This window comes from Onthophagus taurus, chromosome 10, assembly GCF_036711975.1.
Source record: "Onthophagus taurus isolate NC chromosome 10, IU_Otau_3.0, whole genome shotgun sequence".
In the NCBI taxonomy this organism is placed as follows: domain Eukaryota; kingdom Metazoa; phylum Arthropoda; class Insecta; order Coleoptera; family Scarabaeidae; genus Onthophagus; species Onthophagus taurus.
Genome location: NC_091975.1, coordinates 12,523,378 through 12,548,071, shown reverse-complemented (window position 1 = coordinate 12,548,071; position 24,694 = coordinate 12,523,378). Strand labels below are relative to the sequence as shown.

Genomic DNA, 24,694 nt, shown 5'->3' with positions numbered 1-24,694 from the left:
TGAAATCAACCATCCAAACACCGTAAGGTATTACAGTTTCCGAGAAAAAAAATGTGTTATTAGACACTATAGGTATACAGCGCGGCGCGGACTTTGGGGGTGAATTTGACCCCGTTGGGCACCGCCAAAATTGACGAAATTTTAGGATGATTTAGAGGATGCCTTTAGCGATTGAAATCAACCATCCAAACACCGTAATGTATTACGGTTTCCGAGAAAAAAAATGTGTTATTAGACACTATAGGTATACAGGGCGGCGCGGACTTTGGGGGTGAATTTGACCCCGTTGGGCACCTCCAAAATTGATGAAATTTTAGGATGATTTAGAGGATGCCTTTAGCGATTGAAATCAACCATCCAAACACCGTAATGTATTACGGTTTCCGAGAAAAAAAATCTGTTATTAGACACTATAGGTATACAGCGCGGCGCGGACTTTGGGGGTGAATTTGACCCCGTTGGGCACCTCCAAAATTGACGAAATTTTAGGATGATTTAGAGGATGCCTTTAGCAATTGATATCAACCATCCAAACACCGTAATGTATTACGGTTTCCGAGAAAAAAAATCTGTTATTAGACACTATAGGTATACAGGGCGGCGCGGACTTTGGGGGTGAATTTGACCCCGTTGGGCACCTCCAAAATTGATGAAATTTTAGGATGATTTAGAGGATGCCTTTAGCGATTGAAATCAACCATCCAAACACCGTAATGTATTACGGTTTCCGAGAAAAAAAATCTGTTATTAGACACTATAGGTATACAGCGCGGCGCGGACTTTGGGGGTGAATTTGACCCCGTTGGGCACCTCCAAAATTGACGAAATTTTAGGATGATTTAGAGGATGCCTTTAGCAATTGATATCAACCATCCAAACACCGTAATGTATTACGGTTTCCGAGAAAAAAAATCTGTTATTAGACACTATAGGTATACAGGGCGGCGCGGACTTTGGGGGTGAATGTGACCCCGTTGGGCACCTCCAAAATTGATGAAATTTTAGGATGATTTAGAGGATGCCTTTAGCGATTGAAATCAACCATCCAAACACCGTAATGTATTACGGTTTCCGAGAAAAAAAATCTGTTATTAGACACTATAGGTATACAGCGCGGCGCGGACTTTGGGGGTGAATTTGACCCCGTTGGGCACCTCCAAAATTGACGAAATTTTAGGATGATTTAGAGGATGCCTTTAGCAATTGATATCAACCATCCAAACACCGTAATGTATTACGGTTTCCGAGAAAAAAAATGTGTTATTAGACACTATAGGTATACAGCGCGGCGCGGACTTTGGGGGTGAATTTGACCCCGTTGGGCACCTCCAAAATTGACGAAATTTTAGGATGATTTAGAGGATGCCTTTAGCGATTGAAATCAACCATCCAAACACCGTAATGTATTACGGTTTCCGAGAAAAAAAATCTGTTATTAGACACTATAGGTATACAGCGCGGCGCGGACTTTGGGGGTGAATTTGACCCCGTTGGGCACCTCCAAAATTGATGAAATTTTAGGATGATTTAGAGGATGCCTTTAGCAATTGATATCAACCATCCAAACACCGTAATGTATTACGGTTTCCGAGAAAAAAAATGTGTTATTAGACACTATAGGTATACAGTGCGGCGCGGACTTTGGGGGTGAATTTGACCCCGTTGGGCACCTCCAAAATTGATGAAATTTTAGGATGATTTAGAGGATGCCTTTAGCGATTGAAATCAACCATCCAAACACCGTAATGTATTACGGTTTCCGAGAAAAAAAATGTGTTATTAGACACTATAGGTATACAGCGCGGCGCGGACTTTGGGGGTGAATTTGACCCTGTTGGGCACCTCCAAAATTGATGAAATTTTAGGATGATTTGGAGGGCGGACTTTTGATAGAAAAAAAACTTTTGATAGAGAAAGAAATTTATTATATTAATGGTCTGTTTTACTTATAATTAAATTGTGTAATGGATTGAGAATATGATTATAATTACTTGCTACCGCGTTCCAGACCGTTTCCAACCCTTGTTCATTTAAGTAAATGTCATCCCTGTGTAGAAATTTGTATTAAATACATAAGAAAAGAAACATTTTTACGTTTTGTTACCCTTCCATCATGGTTCTGTTAACAATTGCTTCAATGTCGGTACAATTGATTTGCTTTTCAGCACAAAACCGTCGAATGTAATGATTGATTTCCTATAAAGGCATGGAGAGTATTTATTTATAGCATGACAGAGAAGTTATAATATCTTACGTTCACAGACTCGAAGTTTTTGCAGGGAGGAATTGTGCAAATTTGTATTCCTTTAGGATTTAAGGAAAGAAGGAAGCGGAAGAGGTGAGAATATTGGGACTTCAGTTGGGATGGTGATGTTTTATGGAGTATATCTTTAGTTCTTATCATTATAACGATATGACGTTCAACAATATCTCCACAAAAGCAAGGGTAACATGTTTTTGGAATACACTTTGCGCGCCGCAAAAGTTTTAGTATTGTTTGACCGCCTACTGCTAAGTCGAGGAAATATTTTCCGTTGCTTGACTGTTTTGGTTGTCGTCCTAAAATATATACCATTAGTAGGAATTAATTTCACATCTGTTAGAACAAATACTTTGTAGTTAGTTCTAGTACGTAGCATTCGGCAAAAATTACTATCGCCCAAAAACAGTAATTTCGTCGACATCTTCACTGGTCACTGGTTTTAACAAGAGATAACTAGAACAGCTGATCTCTGCAATAGCTGAGGAATCTTTATATATTATAAGTTTACTCCTCACCTTTCGGGCAAAATCTAAAAAATGTGTATGACGCTCTAAAACAACACCGAATAAGTCGGCAACTATTTTCCCGGAATGCACTTATAATGCAAAAAATATGGACATATTTTTTCCTTAATACCTGCGCCTTTTGTAACTGCACGTGGCGGAGTTCTTACCCTTTGCCAGTAACGACTAAAAGCCCATAAAACTACAAAATGCCTTTCTTAACAAAATTTATTTTTTCCATGAAATATTAAGAGTTTCGCAGTTTTCATAATCTATTAAAATCGCTAAAGGCACCTACTATCTGCTCTACATACGTGTACAATTTAATAACGAAATTGTTTCTCTGAAGCCGTGGTCGGTGTTTGGATGGTCGATTTAAATCGCTAAAGGCATCCTCTAAATCATCCTAAAATTTCATCAATTTTGGAGGTGCCCAACGGGGTCAAATTCACCCCCAAAGTCCGCGCCGCGCTGTATACCTATAGTGTCTAATAACACATTTTTTTTCTCGGAAACCGTAATACATTACGGTGTTTGGATGGTTGATATCAATTGCTAAAGGCATCCTCTAAATCATCCTAAAATTTCGTCAATTTTGGAGGTGCCCAACGGGGTCAAATTCACCCCCAAAGTCCGCGCCGCGCTGTATACCTATAGTGTCTAATAACACATTTTTTTTCTCGGAAACCGTAATACATTACGGTGTTTGGATGGTTGATTTCAATCGCTAAAGGCATCCTCTAAATCACCCTAAAATTTCGTCAATTTTGGCGGTGCCCAACGGGGTCAAATTCACCCCCAAAGTCCGCGCCGCGCTGTATACCTATAGTGTCTAATAACACATTTTTTTTCTCGGAAACTGTAATACCTTACGGTGTTTGGATGGTTGATTTCAATCGCTAAAGGCATCCTCTAAATCATCCTAAAATTTCGTCAATTTTGGAGGTGCCCAACGGGGTCAAATTCACCCCCAATGTCCGCGCCGCGCTGTGTACCTATAGTGTCTAATAACACATTTTTTTTCTCGGAAACCGTTATACCTTACGGTGTTTGGATGGTTGATATCAATTGCTAAAGGCATCCTCTAAATCATCCTAAAATTTCGTCAATTTTGGAGGTGCCCAACGGGGTCAAATTCACCCCCAAAGTCCTCGCCGCGCTGTGTACCTATAGTGTCTAATAACACATTTTTTTTCTCGGAAACCGTTATACCTTACGGTGTTTGGATGGTTGATTTCAATTGCTAAAGGCATCCTATAAATCATCCTAAAATTTCGTCAATTTTGGAGGTGCCCAACGGGGTCAAATTCACCCCCAAAGTCCGCGCCGCGCTGTATACCTATAGTGTCTAATAACACATTTTTTTTCTCGGAAACCGTAATACATTACGGTGTTTGGATGGTTGATATCAATCGTTAAAGGCATCCTCTAAATCATCCTAAAATTTCGTCAATCTTGGAGGTGCCCAACGGGGTCAAATTCACCCCCAAATTCCGCGCCGAGCTGTATACCTATAGTGTCTAATAACACATTTTTTTTCTCGGAAACCGTAATACATTACGGTGTTTGGATGGTTGATATCAATCGTTAAAGGCATCCTCTAAATCATCCTAAAATTTCGTCAATTTTGGAGGTGCCCAACGGGGTCAAATTCACCCCCAATGTCCGCGCCGCGCTGTGTACCTATAGTGTCTAATAACACATTTTTTTTCTCGGAAACCGTTATACCTTACGGTGTTTGGATGGTTGATATCAATTGCTAAAGGCATCCTCTAAATCATCCTAAAATTTCGTCAATTTTGGAGGTGCCCAACGGGGTCAAATTCACCCCCAATGTCCGCGCCGCGCTGTGTACCTATAGTGTCTAATAACACATTTTTTTTCTCGGAAACCGTTATACCTTACGGTGTTTGGATGGTTGATTTCAATTGCTAAAGGCATCCTATAAATCATCCTAAAATTTCGTCAATTTTGGAGGTGCCCAACGGGGTCAAATTCACCCCCAAAGTCCGCGCCGCGCTGTGTACCTATAGTGTCTAATAACACATTTTTTTTCTCGGAAACCGTTATACCTTACGGTGTTTGGATGGTTGATTTCAATTGCTAAAGGCATCCTCTAAATCATCCTAAAATTTCGTCAATCTTGGAGGTGCCCAACGGGGTCAAATTCACCCCCAAATTCCGCGCCGAGCTGTATACCTATAGTGTCTAATAACACATTTTTTTTCTCGGAAACCGTAATACATTACGGTGTTTGGATGGTTGATATCAATCGTTAAAGGCATCCTCTAAATCATCCTAAAATTTCGTCAATTTTGGAGGTGCCCAACGGGGTCAAATTCACCCCCAATGTCCGCGCCGCGCTGTGTACCTATAGTGTCTAATAACACATTTTTTTTCTCGGAAACCGTTATACCTTACGGTGTTTGGATGGTTGATTTCAATTGCTAAAGGCATCCTATAAATCATCCTAAAATTTCGTCAATTTTGGAGGTGCCCAACGGGGTCAAATTCACCCCCAAAGTCCGCGCCGCGCTGTGTACCTATAGTGTCTAATAACACATTTTTTTTCTCGGAAACCGTTATACCTTACGGTGTTTGGATGGTTGATTTCAATTGCTAAAGGCATCCTCTAAATCATCCTAAAATTTCGTCAATCTTGGAGGTGCCCAACGGGGTCAAATTCACCCCCAAATTCCGCGCCGAGCTGTATACCTATAGTGTCTAATAACACATTTTTTTTCTCGGAAACCGTAATACATTACGGTGTTTGGATGGTTGATATCAATCGTTAAAGGCATCCTCTAAATCATCCTAAAATTTCGTCAATTTTGGAGGTGCCCAACGGGGTCAAATTCACCCCCAATGTCCGCGCCGCGCTGTGTACCTATAGTGTCTAATAACACATTTTTTTTCTCGGAAACCGTTATACCTTACGGTGTTTGGATGGTTGATTTCAATTGCTAAAGGCATCCTCTAAATCATCCTAAAATTTCATCAATTTTGAAGGTGCCCAACGGGGTCAAATTCACCCCTAAAGTCCCATCCGCGGTTTATAATACTGATTTTTTTTCTCGAAAACCGTTAGGGCTTACGGTGTTTTGAAAATTGATAAAAATACTTAGAAGTGTGTTCTATTATGTGGTAGAATTTCGTTTAATTCGAAGGTGCCCATCAGGGCGAAAACATCCCTTTTTCGGGGGTGAGGGTTGAAAAAATTTTTTTTTACCAAATGGGGGTGGTTAGCTGTTCTTGAGGATAAGAGTGACCTGTGTGTGAAATTTGGTTACCCAAATCGTATTGGTTACGGAATTATTAATGTTTTAAGTTTATTGCTGGGATTTATGGATAACTTCACACCAGTGCTCGTTATTAGCCCTAAAAGATATGTTTCTTAATCGATTTTATTCCAACTCTCTTAATTTTTCAATTACATCCCTATCACGAAAAAAACTTAAAAATTGATTTTTGGTGATTCAAAATCGTCATAACTCCTAAATAAAAAGTGATGGGGTAAAACTTTATTAATAAATTTTGTTCGTTATAATCCCTAAAAGATATGTTTCTTAATCGATTTTATTCCAACTCTTTTAATTTTTCAATTACATCCCTATCACGAAAAAAACCTAAAATTGATTTATGGTGATTCAAATCAATCATAACTCCTAAACTAAAAGTGATGGGGCAAAACTTTATTAATAAATGTTGCTCGTTATTAGCCCTAAAAGATATGTTTCTTAATCGATTTTATTCCAACTCTCTTAATTTTTCAATTACATCCCTATCACGAAAAAAACTTAAAAATTGATTTTTGGTGATTCAAATCAATCATAACTCCTAAACTAAAAGTGATGGGGCAAAACTCTATTAATAAATTTTGCTCGTTATAAGCCCTAAAAGATATGTTTCTTAATCGATTTTATTCCAACTCTCTTAATTTTTCAATTACATCCCTATCACGAAAAAAACTTAAAAATCGATTTTTGCTGATTCAAATCGATCATAACTCCTAAACTAAAAGTGATAGCGGCAAAACTTTATTAATAAATTTTGCTCGTTATAAACCCTAAAAGATATGTTTCTTAATCGATTTTATTCCAACTCTCTTAATTTTACAATTACATCCCTATCACGAAAAAACTCAAAAAATTAAGGTTTTTGGTGATTCAAATTGATCATAACTCCTAAACTAAAAGTGATGGAGCAAAACTTTCTTAATAAATTTTGTTCGTTATAAACCCTAAAAGATATGTTTCTTAATCGATTTTATTCCAACTCTCTTAATTTTACAATTACATCCCTCTCACGAAAAAACTGACAAAATTAAGGTTTTTGGTGATTCAAATTGATCATAACTCCTAAACTAAAAGTGATGGAGCAAAACTTTATTAATAAATTTTGTTCGTTATAAACCCTAAAAGATATGTTTCTTAATCGATTTTATTCCAACTCTCTTAATTTTACAATTACATCCCTCTCACGAAAAAACTCACAAAATTAAGGTTTTTGGTGATTCATATTGATCATAACTCCTAAACTAAAAGTGATGGAGCAAAACTTTATTAATAAATTTTGTTCGTTATAAACCCTAAAACATATGTTTCTTAATCGATTTTATTCCAACTCTCTTAATTTTTCAATTACATCCCTATCACGAAAAAAACATAAAAATTGATTTTTGGTGGGAAAAATTGAAGAATAGACATGTCGCTTAAAAATCGATGATTTTTTTTTTGCCGTCGTAAAAATGCCTAAAAAACACGTTAAAAATAAAAAGAAAGTGCGGAAAAGTGAAGAACTTACCGAAAAATGAGTTTGAAATTTCGACGTGACGTCACAATTTGTGACGTCACGAACCATGCTTACGACGTATTTTTCACAACACAATGGTTAAAATTGGGCCGATAAATAATTTGTTCCATATCCACGTGCACAACACGAATAATGTAAGTAAAAATAAATCATTTTCTCAAATTTAATGAAAGAATTAACAACTTTTTAGTCTTATAACGCATATTTTCGGGTGAAACATCTTTGGTTCTCGACGCATAACAACTAAAACGCGTTTATTAACCATCTGCCTGCTCGTGTCTTTACCCTGCCCCTACTCCGAACCCGACCCGACATTTCGGGATTTTGCAGTTGTTTAAATGTTAATTAACCTAACTCAAAATCTAATTTCTACACAAAATTCGGAAATAAATCAGTAATTTAGGTAGATCCGAATGTAACGCTTTTTTTTCAACAAGACCATACCAAAATTTGACCCACACCCTTCCCCATATCTAATCCGACATTTGGGAAATTCTTACTAATTTAAACGTAAATTAATCTAATTCAAAATCTAATTTCTACACAAAATTCGGAAATAAATCAGTAATTTAGGTAGATCCGAATGTAACGCTTTTTTTTCAACAAGACCATACCAATATTTGACCCACACCCTTCCCCATATCTAATCCGACATTTGGGAAATTCTCACTAATTTAAACGTAAATTAATCTAATTCAAAATCTTAATTTCTACACAAAATTCTGAAATAAATCAGTATATTAGGTGGATCCGAATGTAACGTTTTTTTTCAACAAGACTATACCAATATTTGACCCACACCCTTCTCCATACCTAATCCTCAAGAGCAGGTATATCACTCGAAAATACGATAATACTAACAAGTTGTTAATTCTATCATTAAATTTGAGAAAATGATTTTTTTTTACTTACATTATTCGTGTTGTGCACGTGGATATGGAACAAATTATTTATCGGACTAATTTTAACCATTGTGTTGTGAAAAATACGTCGTAAGGAAGGTTTGTGACGTCACATGGAAATTTCAAACTTATTTTTCGGTAGGTTTTTCACTTTTTTTTTATTTTTAACGGCTTATTTGAGTGATTTCGCACCGGTAAAAAAAAAATTGGCGATTTTTAAGCGACATGTCTAATCTTCAATTATACCATCGATTTTATTCCAACTCTCTTAATTTTTCAATTACATCCCTATCACGAAAAAACTCAAAAATTAAAATTTTTGGTGATTCAAATCGATCATAACTCCTAAACTAAAAGTGATGGGGTAAAACTTTATTAATAAATTTTGTTCGTTATACTCCCTAAAAGATATGTTTATTAATCGATTTTATTCCAACTCTCTTAATTTTTCAATTACATCCCTATCACGAAAAAACTCAAAAATTAAAATTTTTGGTGATTCAAATCGATCATAACTCCTAAACTAAAAGTGATGGGGTAAAACTTTATTAATAAATTTTGTTCGTTATACTCCCTAAAAGATATGTTTCTTAATCGATTTTATTCCAACTCTCTTAATTTTTCAATTACATCCCTATCACGAAAAAACTCAAAAATTAAAATTTTTGGTGATTCAAATCGATCATAACTCCTAAACTAAAAGTGATGGGGCAAAATTTTATTAATAAATTTTGTTCGTTATAAACCCTAAAAGATATGTTTCTTAATCGATTTTATTCCAACTCTCTTAATTTTTCAATTACATCCCTATCACGAAAAAATCTTAAAAATTGATTTTTGGTGATTCAAAATCATCATAACTCCTAAACTAAAAGTGATGGGGCAAAATTTTATTAATAAATTTTGTTCGTTATAAACCCTAAAAGATATGTTTCTTAATCGATTTTATTCCAACTCTCTTAATTTTTCAATTAGGGATGTAATTCACGAAAAAATTCAAAAAATTAAGGTTTTTGGTGATTCAAATCGATCATAACTCGTAAACTAAAAGTGATGGGGCAAAACTTTATTAATAAATTTTGTTCGTTATAAACCCTAAAAGATATGTTTCTTAATCGATTTTATTCCAACTCTCTTAATTTTTCAATTACATCCCTATCACGAAAAAACTTAAAAATCAAGGTTTTTGGTGATTCAAAATCGTCATAACTCCTAAATAAAAAATGATGGGGCAAAACTTTATTAATAAATTTTGTCCGTTATAAACCCTACAAGATATGTTTCTTAATCGATTTTATTCTAACTCTCTTAGTTTTTCCATTACCATTTGCCACACCCAGTCAGCTGTTATTGTGTTATTACGCTTGTAAATTAATATCTCAAAAACTAAAAGATATTTTAAAAATCCGTTTGTTTCATTGGAAAGCCGATAATTTGTATTGCAAATGCTGATAATTTCATAAGGATTTGTTAAAACAACGATTTATTACGATTTTTTGAAAATGAATGAAAATAATTGTTTATCCCGAAAAAGATGAGAAAATGCCTTCTGTTAAAAAATTAATATCTCTAAAACTAATAGATATTTTGAAAATCCGCTTCTGTCATTGAAAAGCTGAAGATGTCTTCTTTCGAAATCTGTATGTTGTTTAAAAACTTTATATAAAAAAATTTTGAGAAAAAAGCTTTCTTAGATAATTTTATTAAAATAGTTAATTTTAAAAAAATCATAACTTTTTTATTTATGATAATGAAGAAGCGATTTATGCCTCAAATTGAAGCTGAAGATGTCTTCTTTCGAAATCTGTATGTTGTTTAAAAACTTTATATAAAAAAATTTTGAGAAAAAAGCTTTCTTAGATAATTTGATTAGGTTTAAAAAAAATAGTTAATTTTCAAAAAATCATAACTTTTTTATTTATGATAATGAAGAATCGATTTATGGCTCAAATTGAAGCTGAAGATGTCTTCTTTCGAAATCTGTATGTTGTTTAAAAACTTTATATAAAAAAATTTTGAGAAAAAAGCTTTCTTAGATAATTTTATGAGATTGAAAAAAAATAGTTAATTTTGAAAAAATCATAACTTTTTTATTTATGATCATGAAGAAGCGATTTATGCCTCAAATTGAAGCTGAAAATGTCTTCTTTCGAAATCTGTATGTTGTTTAAAAACTTTATATAAAAAAATTTTGAGAAAAAAGCTTTCTTAGATAATTTTATGAGATTGAAAAAAAATAGTTAATTTTGAAAAAATCATAACTTTTTTATTTATGATCATGAAGAAGCGATTTATGCCTCAAATTGAAGCTGAAGATGTCTTCTTTCGAAATCTGTATGTTGTTTAAAAATTTTATATAAAAAAATTTTGAGAAAAAGCTTTCTTAGATAATTTGATTAGGTTTAAAAAAAATAGTTAATTTTCAAAAAATCATAACTTTTTTATTTATGATCATGAAGAAGCGATTTATGCCTCAAATTGAAGCTGAAGATGTCTTCTTTCGAAATCTGTATGTTGTTTAAAAACTTTATATAAAAAAATTTTGAGAAAAAAGCCTTCTTAGATAAATTGATTAGATTGAAAAAAAATAGTTAATTTTCAAAAAATCATAACTTATTTATTTATGATAATGAAGAAGCGATATATGCCTCAAATTGAAGCTGAAGATGTCTTCTTTCGAAATCTGTATGTTGTTTAAAAACTTTATATAAAAAAATTTTGAGAAAAAAGCTTTCTTAGATAATTTGATTAGGTTTAAAAAAAATAGTTAATTTTCAAAAAATCATAACTTTTTTATTTATGATAATGAAGAAGCGATTTATGCCTCAAATTGAAGCTGAAGATGTCTTCTTTCGAAATCTGTATGTTGTTTAAAAACTTTATACAAAAAATTTTGAGAAAAAAGCCTTCTTAGATAATTTGATTAGATTGAAAAAAAATAGTTAATTTTCAAAAAATCATAACTTTTTTATTTATGATAATGAAGAAGCGATTTATGCCTCAAATTGAAGCTGAAGATGTCTTCTTTCGAAATCTGTGTGTTGTTTAAAAACTTTATATAAAAAAATTTTGAGAAAAAAGCTTTCTTAGATAATTTTATGAGATTGAAAAAAAAATAGTTAATTTTGAAAAAATCATAACTTTTTTATTTATGATCATGAAGAAGCGATTTATGCCTCAAATTGAAGCTGAAAATGTCTTCTTTCGAAATCTGTATGTTGTTTAAAAACTTTATATAAAAAAATTTTGAGAAAAAAGCTTTCTTAGATAATTTTATGAGATTGAAAAAAAATAGTTAATTTTGAAAAAATCATAACTTTTTTATTTATGATCATGAAGAAGCGATTTATGCCTCAAATTGAAGCTGAAGATGTCTTCTTTCGAAATCTGTATGTTGTTTAAAAGCTTTATATAAAAAAATTTTGAGAAAAAAGCTTTCTTAGATAATTTGATTTAAATAGTTAATTTTCAAAAAATCATAACTTTTTTATTTATGATAATGAAGAAGCGATTTATGTCTCAAATTGAAGCTGAAGATGTCCTCTTTCGAAATCTGTATGTTGTTTAAAAGTTTTATATAAAAAAATTTTGAGATAAAAGCTTTTTAGATAATTTTATTAAAATAGTTAATTTTCAAAAAATCATAACTTTTTTATTTATGATAATGAAGAAGCGATTTATGTCTCAAATTGAAGCTGAAGATGTCGTCTTTCGAAATCTGTATGTTGTTTAAAAACTTTATATAAAAAAATTTTCAGAAAAAAGCTTTCTTAGATAATTTGATTATGTTTAAAAAAAATTGTTAATTTTCAAAAAATCATAACTTTTTTATTTATGATAATGAAGAAGCGATTTATGCCTCAAATTGAAGCTGAAGATGTCTTCTTTCGAAATCTGTATGTTGTTTAAAAGCTTTATATAAAAAAATTTTGAGAAAAAAGCTTTCTTAGATAATTTGATTTAAATAGTTAATTTTCAAAAAAACATAACTTTTTTATTTATGATAATGAAGAAGCGATTTATGGCTCAAATTGAAGCTGAAAATGTCTTCTTTCGAAATCTGTATGTTGTTTAAAAACTTTATATAAAAAAATTTTGAGAAAAAAGCTTTCTTAGATAATTTTATGAGATTGAAAAAAAATAGTTAATTTTGAAAAAATCATAACTTTTTTATTTATGATCATGAAGAAGCGATTTATGTCTCAAATTGAAGCTGAAGATGTCTTCTTTCGAAATCTGTATGTTGTTTAAAAGTTTTATATAAAAAAATATTGAGATAAAAGCTTTTTAGATAATTTTCAAAAAATCATAACTTTTTTATTTATGATAATGAAGAAGCGATTTATGCCTCAAATTGAAGCTGAAGATGTCGTCTTTCCTAATCTGTATGTTGTTTAAAAACTTTATATAAAAAAATTTTGAGAAAAAAGCTTTCTTAGATAATTTGATTTGAATAGTTAATTTTCAAAAAATCATAATTTTTTTATTTATGATAATGAAGAAGCGATTTATGCCTCAAATTGAAGCTGAAGATGTCTTCTTTCGAAGTCCGTATGTTGTTTAAAAACTTTATATAAAAAAATTTTGAGAAAAATGCCTCTAAAGATACCTCTAAAAATTGACAGCTAATTGGGCGTGGCAAATAGTGTGACGTAGAATAGGGCAACCAATAAGAAGATATATTAAGATTTTTAAGCTTACCTTTCCACTCGATCGGGCGATTTTATTCACAATATCGGCGAACACGACGTATTGGTCGTTGGTTTCCAAGCACAGCTTTTTCCACTGGATGTTTTGCCTCAATCGCACGTAATCTCCGAGGAATGGGTGCGAAACGCTCCGACTATAGGACGATTTTCGATCTTTAAAAATCAAACTGGCCGTTACTTTCTCTCTCATCCGATTCCGCGACGTTTGGTCGAACTTTAACCGGTACTTATGACACCTCCACTTATGGTAGAGCCGCCTCAATAGGACGTTACATTCTTGAAATTTTGATTTATTCGTGGTGGGCCAATTCGTGCAGGTCGGACTTTCGAGGTCTTTGTTTTTTAGGAAATTCGCCAAAGTTAAAAGGAACTGTTTTCTCTGTTACCAAAAAAGTATAATTATATTAACTAAATCAATGAATTAAGTTAAATTTGTTACTAACTTTCCATTGGATGTAATGTCTTTGAATGACCGTCGCGGCCCATTCGATTTCTCTGCGGTGTTTTAACGTGCGAAATTCTTCGCGAGCCTTTAACAATTAATTAATTGATTAATTAATAAATTAAGTGAGAAATTAAGTTAAATCGGAGTTAGCTTCGAATTAATTGAATACGAAATTCTAGCTTACAAAGCGTTAGATTGGATTTAATTATTAAATTAAGAATAATTTTGGTGTATTTTAGACGTACCACCCTGTATAAACACCAAAGATGTCGTCTCCCGTCAAAAGGAATGCCAAATCGTAACTCCTAAAAAATTATTTTGAGCAACGATTTTTTTATTTTCGGAAGAACACGAAATAAAATCGCCTTAACTTTCGAGCGGGGGTATCATAAAAAAACTTTTATAACAAATTTTGTTATAAATGAGATAAAAACAAAAATTTTAAATTTCATGAATTTCCTTGTTTTACTAATTAATGGTAATATTTAGGAATCGGAGAATGTTATTAAAAAACTTTTATAACAAAAGTTGTAGCAAATTTTGCTCTTAACAATATTGCTTTCTTGTATTTTTACTCTCAGGTGCGTCAATATCGAGAAAAATACGAAAATCTAAAAATTCTATGAATTTTCTTGTTTTACTATTAGCTAATGGTAACATTTGGGAATCGGATCATGTTATTAAAAAACTTTTATAACAAAAGTTGTAGCAAATTTTGCTCTTAACAATATTGCTTTCTTGTATTTTTGCTCTCAGGTGCGTCAATATCGAGAAAAATACGAAAATCTAAAAATTTTATGAATTTTCTTGTTTTACTATTAGCTAATGGTAACATTTGGGAATCGGATCATGTTATTAAAAAACTTTTATAACAAAAGTTGTAGCAAATTTTGCTCTTAACAATATTGCTTTCTTGTATTTTTGCTCTCAGGTGCGTCAATATCGAGAAAAATACGAAAATCTAAAAATTTTATGAATTTTCTTGTTTTACTATTAGCTAATGGTAACATTTGGGAATCGGATCATGTTATTAAAAAACTTTTATAACCAAAGTTGTAGCAAATTTTGTTATTAACAATATTGCTTTCTTGTATTTTTGCTCTCAGGTGCGTCAATATCGAGAAAAATACGAAAATCTAAAAATTTTATGAATTTTCTTGTTTTACTATTAGCTAATGGTAACATTTGGGAATCGGATCATGTTATTAAAAAACTTTTATAACCAAAGTTGTAGCAAATTTTGTTATTAACAATATTGCTCTCTTGTATTTTTGCTCTCAGATGCGTCAATATTGAGATAAATACGAAAATTTAAAGATTTGATGAATTTTCTTGTTTTACTTTAGCTAATGGTAACATTTGGAAATCGGATCATGTTATTAAAAAACTTTTATAACCAAAGTTGTAACAAATTTTGTTATTAACAATATTGCTCTCTTGTATTTTTGCTCTCAGATGCGTCAATATTGAGATAAATACGAAAATTTAAAAATTTGATGAATTTTCTTGTTTTACTTTAGTTAATGGTAATATTTAGGTATCGTAGAATGTTATAAAAAAACTTTTATAACAAAAGTAGTAGCAAATTTTGTTCTTAACAATATTGCTCTCTTGTATTTTTGCTCTCAGGTGCGTCAATATCGAGAAAAATACGAAAATCTAAAAATTTTATGAATTTTCTTGTTTTACTATTAGCTAATGGTAACATTTGGGAATCAGAGCATGTATCAAAAAACTTTTATAACAAAAGTTGTAGCAAATTTTGTTCTTAACAATATTGCTGTCTTGTATTTTTGCTCTCAGATGCGTCAATATTGAGATAAATACGAAAATTTAAAAATTAGATGAATTTTCTTGTTTTACTAATTAATGGTAACATTTTGGAATCGGAGAATGTTATCAAAAAACTTTTATAACAAAAGTTGTAGTAAATTTTGTTCTTAATAACATTGCTCACTTGTATTTTTGCTCTCAGATCCATCAATATCGAGAAAAATACGAAAATATGAAAATTTTATGAATTTTTTGTTTTACTATTAGTTAATGGTAACATTTGGGAATTGAAGCATGTTATCAAAACACATTTAGAACAAAAGTTGTAGCAAATTTTGTTCTTAACAATATTGCTCTCCTGTATTTTTGCTCTCAGGTGCGTCAATATCGAGAATAATACGAAAATCTAAAAATTTTATGAATTTTCTTGTTTTACTATTAGTTAATGGTAACATTTGGGAATCGGAACTTGTTATTAAAAAACTTTTATAACAGAAGTTGTAGCAAATTTTGTTATTAACAATATTGCGCTGTTGTATTTTTGCTCTCAGATGCGTCAATATCGAGAAAAATACGAAAATCTAAAAATTTTATGAATTTTCTTGTTGTCAATATTGAGATAAATACGAAAATTTAAAAATTTTATGAATTTTCTTGTTTTACTTTAGCTAATGGTAATATTTAGGTATCGGAGAATGTTATAAAAAAACTTTTATAACAAAAGTTGTAGCAAATTTTGTTCTTAACAATATTGCTCTCTTGTATTTTTGCTCTCAGGTGCGTCAATATCGAGAAAAATACGAAAATCTAAAAATTTTATGAATTTTCTTGTTTTACTATTAGGTAATGGTAACATTTGGGAATCGGAACTTGTTATTAAAAAACTTTTATAACAGAAGTTGTAGCAAATTTTGTTATTAACAATATTGCTCTCTTGTATTTTTGCTTTCAGATGCGTCAATATTGAGATAAATACGAAAATTTAAAAATTTCATGAATTTTCTTGTTTTACTTTAGCTAATGGTAATATTTAGGTATCGGAGAATGTTATCAAAAAACTTTTATAACAAAAGTTGTAGCAAATTTTGTTCTTAACAATATTGCTCTCTTGTATTTTTGCTCTCAGATGCATCAATATTCAGAAAAGTACGAAAATTAAAAAATTTGATGAATTTTCTTGTTTTACTATTAGCTAATGGTAACATTTGGGAATCGGAGCATGTTATCAAAAAACTTTTATAACAAAAGTTGTAGCAAATTTTGTTCTTAACAATATTGCTCTCTTGTATTTTTGCTCTCAGGTGCGTCAATATCGAGAAAAATACGAAAATCTAAAAATTTTATGAATTTTCTTGTTTTACTATTAGGTAATGGTAACATTTGGGAATCGGAACTTGTTATTAAAAAACTTTTATAACAGAAGTTGTAGCAAATTTTGTTATTAACAATATTGCTCTCTTGTATTTTTGCTTTCAGATGCGTCAATATTGAGATAAATACGAAAATTTAAAAATTTCATGAATTTTCTTGTTTTACTTTAGCTAATGGTAATATTTAGGTATCGGAGAATGTTATCAAAAAACTTTTATAACAAAAGTTGTAGCAAATTTTGTTCTTAACAATATTGCTCTCTTGTATTTTTGCTCTCAGATGCATCAATATTCAGAAAAGTACGAAAATTAAAAAATTTGATGAATTTTCTTGTTTTACTATTAGCTAATGGTAACATTTGGGAATCGGAGCATGTTATCAAAAAACTTTTATAACAAAAGTTGTAGCAAATTTTGTTCTTAACAATATTGCTCTCTTGTATTTTTGCTCTCAGGTGCGTCAATATCGAGAAAAATACGAAAATCTAAAAATGTTATGAATTTTCTTGTTTTACTATTAGCTAATGGTAACATTTGGGAATCGGAACATGTTATTAAAAAACTTTTATAACCAAAGTTGTAGCAAATTTTGTTATTAACAATATTGCTCTCTTATATTTTTGCTCTCAGATGCGTCAATATTGAGATAAATACGAAAATTTAAAAATTTGATGAATTTTCTTGTTTTACTTTAGCTAATGGTAATATTTAGGTATCGTAGAATGTTATAAAAAAACTTTTATAACAAAAGTTGTAGCAAATTTTGTTCTTAACAATATTGCTCTGTTGTATTTTTGCTCTCAGGTGCGTCAATATCGAGAAAAATACGAAAATCTAAAAATTTTATGAATTTTCTTGTTTTACTATTAGCTAATGGTAACATTTGGGAATCGGAACATGTTATTAAAAAACTTTTATAACAGAAGTTGTAGCAAATTTTGTTATTAACAATATTGCTCTCTTGTATTTTTGCTCTCAGATGCGTCAATATTCAGAAAAGTACGAAAATTTAAAAATTTTATGAATTTTCTTGTTTTGCTATTAGCTAATGGTAACATTTGGGAATCGGAGCATGTTCTCAAAAAACTTTTATAACAAAAGTTGTAGCAAATTTCATCCTTAACAATATTGTTCTCTTGTATTTTTGCTCTCAGATGCGTCAATATTGAGATAAATACGAAAATTTAAAAATTTGATGAATTTTCTTGTTTTACTATTAGCTAATGGTAACATTTGGGAATCGGAGCATGTTATCAAAAAACTTTTATAACAAAAGTTGTAGCAAATTTTGTTGTTAACAATATTGTTCTCTTGTATTTTTGCTCTCAGATCCGTCAATATCGAAATAAATACGAAAATTTGAAAATTTGATGAATTTTCTTGTTTTACTATTAGCTAATGGTAACATTCGGGAATCGAAGCATGTTACAAAAAAACTTTTAGAACAAAAGTTGTAGCAAAATTTATTCTTAACAATATTGTTCTCTTTCACTTTTGCTCTCAGATGCGTCAATATCAAGAAAACACAAAAATTCGAAAATTTAATGAATTTTAATACAGTAATTCTTGTTTTACTGAGGTTTGACTTATTCATTCATATATAAAAAACACTTCTTCTCAGTATCGACATGTTTTATTATTTATATAATTAAAAAGTTTCGAGCATTTATTGCTCATTATCAAGAATATGTGAAAACACAAAAATCCATACACATTTCAATAAACCAATATAAAGTACAGTTTTAACATCAAAGAAGAATGCAGACGCTTACTGAGGAAATTTCAAGTGGGTGCCGTCGGTGAGCGCATTTTACTAAAACCAATATTGAAATTTACAAATGCAAAATGAACATATTCTTGATAATGAGCAATAAATGCTCGAAACGTTGACGAAAAAATAATGTTTTTAATCATATAAATAATAAAACATTTTGATACTGAGAAGAAGTGTTTTTTATATATGAATTAATGAATTTTGTTGTTTTACTTGCTCTTAATGGTAACATTTGGGAATTGAAGCATGTTATAAAAAAACTTTTATAACAAAAGTTGTTGCAAATTTTATTCTTAACAATATTGTTCTGTTGTATTTTTGCTCTCAGATGCGTCAATATCGAGATAAATACGAAAATTTAAAAATTTGATGAATTTCCTTGTTTTACTTTAGCTAATGGTAATATTTAGGAATCGGAGAATGTTATAAAAAAACTTTTATAACAAAACTTGTAGCAAATTTTGTTCTTAACAATATTGCTCTCTTGTATTTTTGCTCTCAGATGCGTCAATATTGAGATAAATACAAAAATTTAAAAATTTTACGAATTTTCTTGTTTTACTATTAGCTAATGGTGATATGTGTTTGGGAATCGGAGTATGTTATTAAAAAACTTTTATAACAAAAGTTTTAGCAAATTTTATTCTTAACAATATTGTCCTCTTGTATTTTTGCTCTCAGATGCGTCAATATCGAGACAAATACGAAAATTTAAAAATTTGATGAATTTCCTAGTTTTACTATTAGCTAATGGTAACATTTGGAAATGGGAGCATGTTATCGAAAAATTTTTTAGAACAAAAGTTGTTGCAAATTTTGTTCTTTACAATATTGCCCTCTTGTATTTTTGCTCTCAGATGCGTCAATATTGAAAAAAATACGAAAATTTTAAAATTTTATGAATTTTCTTATTTTATTATTAGCTAGTGGTGACATTTGGGAATCGGAGCATGTTATCAAAAAACTTTTAGAACAAAAGTTGTTGCAAATTTTGTTCTTAACAATATTGTTCTCTTGTATTTTTGCTCTTAGATGCGTCAATATTGAGAAAAATGAGAAAATATGAAAATTTTATGAATTCGTTGTTTTACTAGTAATTAATGGTAGCACTCGGAAATCGGAGCATGTTACAAAAAAATTGTTAAAACAAAAGTTGTAGCAAATTTTATTCTTACCAATATTGCTCTCTTCTAGTCTTGCTCTCAGATGCGTCAATATTGAGAAAAATAAGAAAATGTGAAAATTTGATGAATTCGTTGTTTTACTAGTAATTAATATTGTTTTAAAAGTACAAACTTTTTCTGTTTGTACTTTTATTATAAAAATGGATTTATTGTTTTAAATTCTACCGGTTTCGGTTTATTCACAAAACCATCTTCAGGAACCTTCGAATCTCGTCAATTTATTTTAATGTCTCTTGTGATAATAAGCATGTTGATTTTCTAGTAAACATTTTTATTGAAATGAAGCTGTGTCTTTATTTTTAGGTGTAATGTGTATTATGCTTAAATTTTCGAACAGGATTAGGTGTGCGAAATTCGAAGATTCCTGAAGATGGTTTTGTGAATAAACCGAAACCGGTAGAATTTAAAACAATAAATCCATTTTTATAATAAAAGTACAAACAGAAAAAGTATTTTACTTTATTTAGTAATTAATGGTAGCATTCGGGAATCCTAGCGTGTTATAAAAAAACTTTTAGAACAAAAGTTGTCGCAAATTTTATTCTTACCAATATTGTTCTCTTGTATTTTTGCTCTCAGATGCGTCAATATTGAGATAAATACGAAAATTTAAAAATTTGACGAATTTTCTTGTTTTACTATTAGCTAATGGTTATATTTAGGAGTCGGAGAATGTTATCAAAAAACTTTTATAACAAATGTTGTAGCAAATTTTGTTCTTAACAATATTGCTCTCTTGTATATTTGCTCTCAGAAGCGTCAATATCGAGATAAATACGAAAATTTAAAAATTTAATGAATTTCCTTGTTTTACTTTAGCTAATGGTAATATTTAGGAGTCGGAGAATGTTATCAAAAAACTTTTATAACAAATGTTGTAGCAAATTTTGTTCTTAACAATATTGCTCTCTTTTATTTTTGCTCTCAGTTGCGTCAATATTGAGATAAATACGAAAATTTAAGAATTTGATGAATTTTCTTGTTTTACTAATTAATGGTAACATTTTGGAATCGGAGCATGCTATTAAAAAACTTTTAGAACAAAAGTTGTTGCAAATTTTGTTCTTACCTATATTGCTCTCTTGTATTTTTGCTCTTAGATGCGTCAATATTGAGAAAAATACGAAAATTTAAAAATTTGATGAATTTCCTTGTTTTACTTTAGCTAATGGTAATATTTAGGAATCGGAGAATGTTATCAAAAAACTTTTATAACAAAAGTTGTAGCAAATTTTGTTCTTAACAATATTGTTCTCTTGTATATTTGCTCTCAAATGCGTCAATATCGAGATAGATACGAAAATATGAAAATTTGATGAATTTTGTTGTTCTACAAATTATTAATAGTAACACTTGGAAATCGGAGCATGTTACAGTGACTCACATAAGTGATCGGGCACTTATGTATTATACATGAAATATACAGGATGTCTCCGAAATGCGTATACAACGGAAGACCACAGATTCCTTGGCTCGAAATAGGTCGATTTAAGTTAAGTTATCTACAGTGAGTCCCCGGATAGGTGAAACGACTCTCATAAAAGGTAAAATTTTTTAGATATTAATTGTCATTTTTTGTGGTTTAGCCCTGCTTGATTAAAGACTAATTTTGAACATATTTTCAATTTTTAAAAAAGAAGTGAACCTTGACAGTGAAAGAAAAACGCTTTTTATGGCAGGTAAAGTAGCTTTTCTGTTTACAGTACGTGAAAGTGTTACTAAGAAGTTTTGTTCAGAATGAAAAACTATTCAGAAAAGTACGAAAATTTAAAAATTTGATGAATTTTCTTGTTTTACTATTAGCTAATGGTAACATTTGGGAATCGGAGCATGTTATCAAAAAACTTTTAGAACAAAAGTTGTAGCAAATTTTGTTCTTAACAATATTGCTCTCTTGTATTTTTGCTCTCAGATGCGTCAATATTGAGAAAAATACGAAAATTTGATGAATTTCCTTGTTTTACTATTAGCTAATGGTAACATTTGGGAATCGGAGCATGTTATCAAAAACCTTTTAGAACAAAAGTTACTATTATAAAAGTTTACTATTAGCTAATGGTAACATTTGGAAATGGGAGCATGTTATCGAAAAATTTTTTAGAACAAAAGTTGTTGCAAATTTTGTTCTTTACAATATTGCCCTCTTGTATTTTTGCTCTCAGATGCGTCAATATTGAAAAAAATACGAAAATTTTAAAATTTTATGAATTTTCTTATTTTATTATTAGCTAGTGGTGACATTTGGGAATCGGAGCATGTTATCAAAAAACTTTTAGAACAAAAGTTGTTGCAAATTTTGTTCTTAACAATATTGTTCTCTTGTATTTTTGCTCTTAGATGCGTCAATATTGAGAAAAATGAGAAAATATGAAAATTTTATGAATTCGTTGTTTTACTAGTAATTAATGGTAGCACTCGGAAATCGGAGCATGTTACAAAAAAATTGTTAAAACAAAAGTTGTAGCAAATTTTATTCTTACCAATATTGCTCTCTTCTAGTCTTGCTCTCAGATGCGTCAATATTGAGAAAAATAAGAAAATGTGAAAATTTGATGAATTCGTTGTTTTACTAGTAATTAATATTGTTTTAAAAGTACAAACTTTTTCTGTTTGTACTTTTATTATAAAAATGGATTTATTGTTTTAAATTCTACCGGTTTCGGTTTATTCACAAAACCATCTTCAGGAACCTTCGAATCTCGTCAATTTATTTTAATGTCTCTTGTGATAATAAGCATGTTGATTTTCTAGTAAACATTTTTATTGAAATGAAGCTGTGTCTTTATTTTTAGGTGTAATGTGTATTATGCTTAAATTTTCGAACAGGATTAGGTGTGCGAAATTCGAAGATTCCTGAAGATGGTTTTGTGAATAAACCGAAACCGGTAGAATTTAAAACAATAAATCCATTTTTATAATAAAAGTACAAACAGAAAAAGTATTTTACTTTATTTAGTAATTAATGGTAGCATTCGGGAATCCTAGCGTGTTATAAAAAAACTTTTAGAACAAAAGTTGTTGCAAATTTTATTCTTACCAATATTGTTCTCTTGTATTTTTGCTCTCAGATGCGTCAATATTGAGATAAATACGAAAATTTAAAAATTTGACGAATTTTCTTGTTTTACTATTAGCTAATGGTTATATTTAGGAGTCGGAGAATGTTATCAAAAAACTTTTATAACAAATGTTGTAGCAAATTTTGTTCTTAACAATATTGCTCTCTTGTATATTTGCTCTCAGAAGCGTCAATATCGAGATAAATACGAAAATTTAAAAATTTAATGAATTTCCTTGTTTTACTTTAGCTAATGGTAATATTTAGGAGTCGGAGAATGTTATCAAAAAACTTTTATAACAAAAGTTGTAGCAAATTTTGTTCTTAACAATATTGTTCTCTTGTATATTTGCTCTCAAATGCGTCAATATCGAGATAGATACGAAAATATGAAAATTTGATGAATTTTGTTGTTCTACAAATTATTAATAGTAACACTTGGAAATCGGAGCATGTTACAGTGACTCACATAAGTGATCGGGCACTTATGTATTATACATGAAATATACAGGATGTCTCCGAAATGCGTATACAACGGAAGACCACAGATTCCTTGGCTCGAAATAGGACGATTTAAGTTAAGTTATCTACAGTGAGTCCCCGGATAGGTGAAACGACTCTCATAAAAGGTAAAATTTTTTAGATATTAATTGTCATTTTTTGTGGTTTAGCCCTGCTTGATTAAAGACTAATTTTGAACATATTTTCAATTTTTAAAAAAGAAGTGAACCTTGACAGTGAAAGAAAAACGCTTTTTATGGCAGGTAAAGTAGCTTTTCTGTTTACAGTACGTGAAAGTGTTACTAAGAAGTTTTGTTCAGAATGAAAAACTATGGCCATATGCAAATTTTCGGAATAATCGGCCTACTTTGAAAAAATCCATATCAAACAACTTTATTTTTAACAAAGACTGCCATGGAAAAACAAAATTGCTTTCCTGTCACTGTTAATCTGTCAAACTGTAATATAGTAAACTTTAACTGTTTTTTAAGTACTATGTTAACATTAGAGGAAAAAGTTTATGTGATTCAGTGTTATGGAACCGGGGAAAAACCGATAAATATGGTTATTGCTCTATTTAGTGAAAAATTTCCAAATACTGGAATTAAAAAAAGTACTTGTCGGCATTTAATCAAAAAATTTCTTACAGCAGGAAGTATTCACTCTGTGATGAAACTGATTAACTGTTTTCTTTTGTGGGCGAACACACACTTAATTTTTTTGAACATTTTAAGAACGGTTTGTTTATTTCTCCCGAATAATCTGAATCTCAAAACAAAAAATTCTAATAAAGTACTATTGACGAAAATAATAAACAATGGGTTTTATCAAAGTAGGCCAATGATTCCGAAAATTTACATATGGTCATAACTTTTCATTCTGAATAGAATTTCTTAGTAACATTTTACCATACTGTAAATAGAAAAGGTACTTTACCTGACACACAAGAAGTTTTCGAAGATTCCCTTGTTTTTTAAAATTTGAAAATATGTTCAAAATTAGTCTTTAACCAAACAGGGCTGAACCCCAAAAGATGACAATTAATATAGAAAAAATTTTACATTTTATAAGAGTCGTAGCAAAAAAAATTCTTTTATTTTTTATAGCTCGAAAACGTGTAAATCAATTGAAACCATTTTTCAGAAGTGAGTTCCATAGCTTAGTGTCCTATCATTTATGTGAGTCACTGTATCTCGATATTGACGTATCTAAGAGCAAAAGTGCAAGAGAGCAATATTGTTAAAACCAAAATTTGCTACAACTTTTGTTCGAAAAGTTTTTTGATAACATGCTCCGATTTCCAAATGTTAAGATTAGCTAATAATAAAACAAGAAAATTCATCAAATTTTAAAATTTTTGTATTTTTCTCAATATTGACGAATCTGAGAGCAAATATACA

At 30.4% G+C, this 24,694-nt stretch overlaps 1 protein-coding gene and 2 long non-coding RNA genes across 3 annotated transcripts in view; all 3 read right to left on the bottom strand.

Annotated features, from left to right (window-relative positions):
• The window catches only part of LOC111421450 (Myosin 95E), a 58,424-nt gene that overhangs the window by 5,345 nt on the left and 28,385 nt on the right, over window positions 1-24,694 (bottom strand). Inside the window, exons 12-14 of the mRNA XM_071199169.1 lie at window positions 13,880-13,939; window positions 13,633-13,719; window positions 13,182-13,568 (exon numbers count right to left, since the gene is read on the bottom strand). Coding sequence (XP_071055270.1) covers window positions 13,182-13,568; window positions 13,633-13,719; window positions 13,880-13,939 — 534 coding nt within the window. The remainder of the gene's footprint in view (window positions 1-13,181; window positions 13,569-13,632; window positions 13,720-13,879; window positions 13,940-24,694) is intronic.
• Window positions 1,903-3,239, bottom strand: LOC139431537 (uncharacterized). Its single transcript, XR_011641618.1, has 2 exons — window positions 2,613-3,239; window positions 1,903-2,559 (listed from the first exon to the last, which is right to left on the bottom strand). It is a non-coding gene; the product is annotated as an uncharacterized lncRNA (long non-coding RNA).
• Window positions 7,311-8,647, bottom strand: LOC139431538 (uncharacterized). The gene is made up of 2 exons (XR_011641619.1): window positions 7,570-8,647; window positions 7,311-7,517 (listed from the first exon to the last, which is right to left on the bottom strand). It is a non-coding gene; the product is annotated as an uncharacterized lncRNA (long non-coding RNA).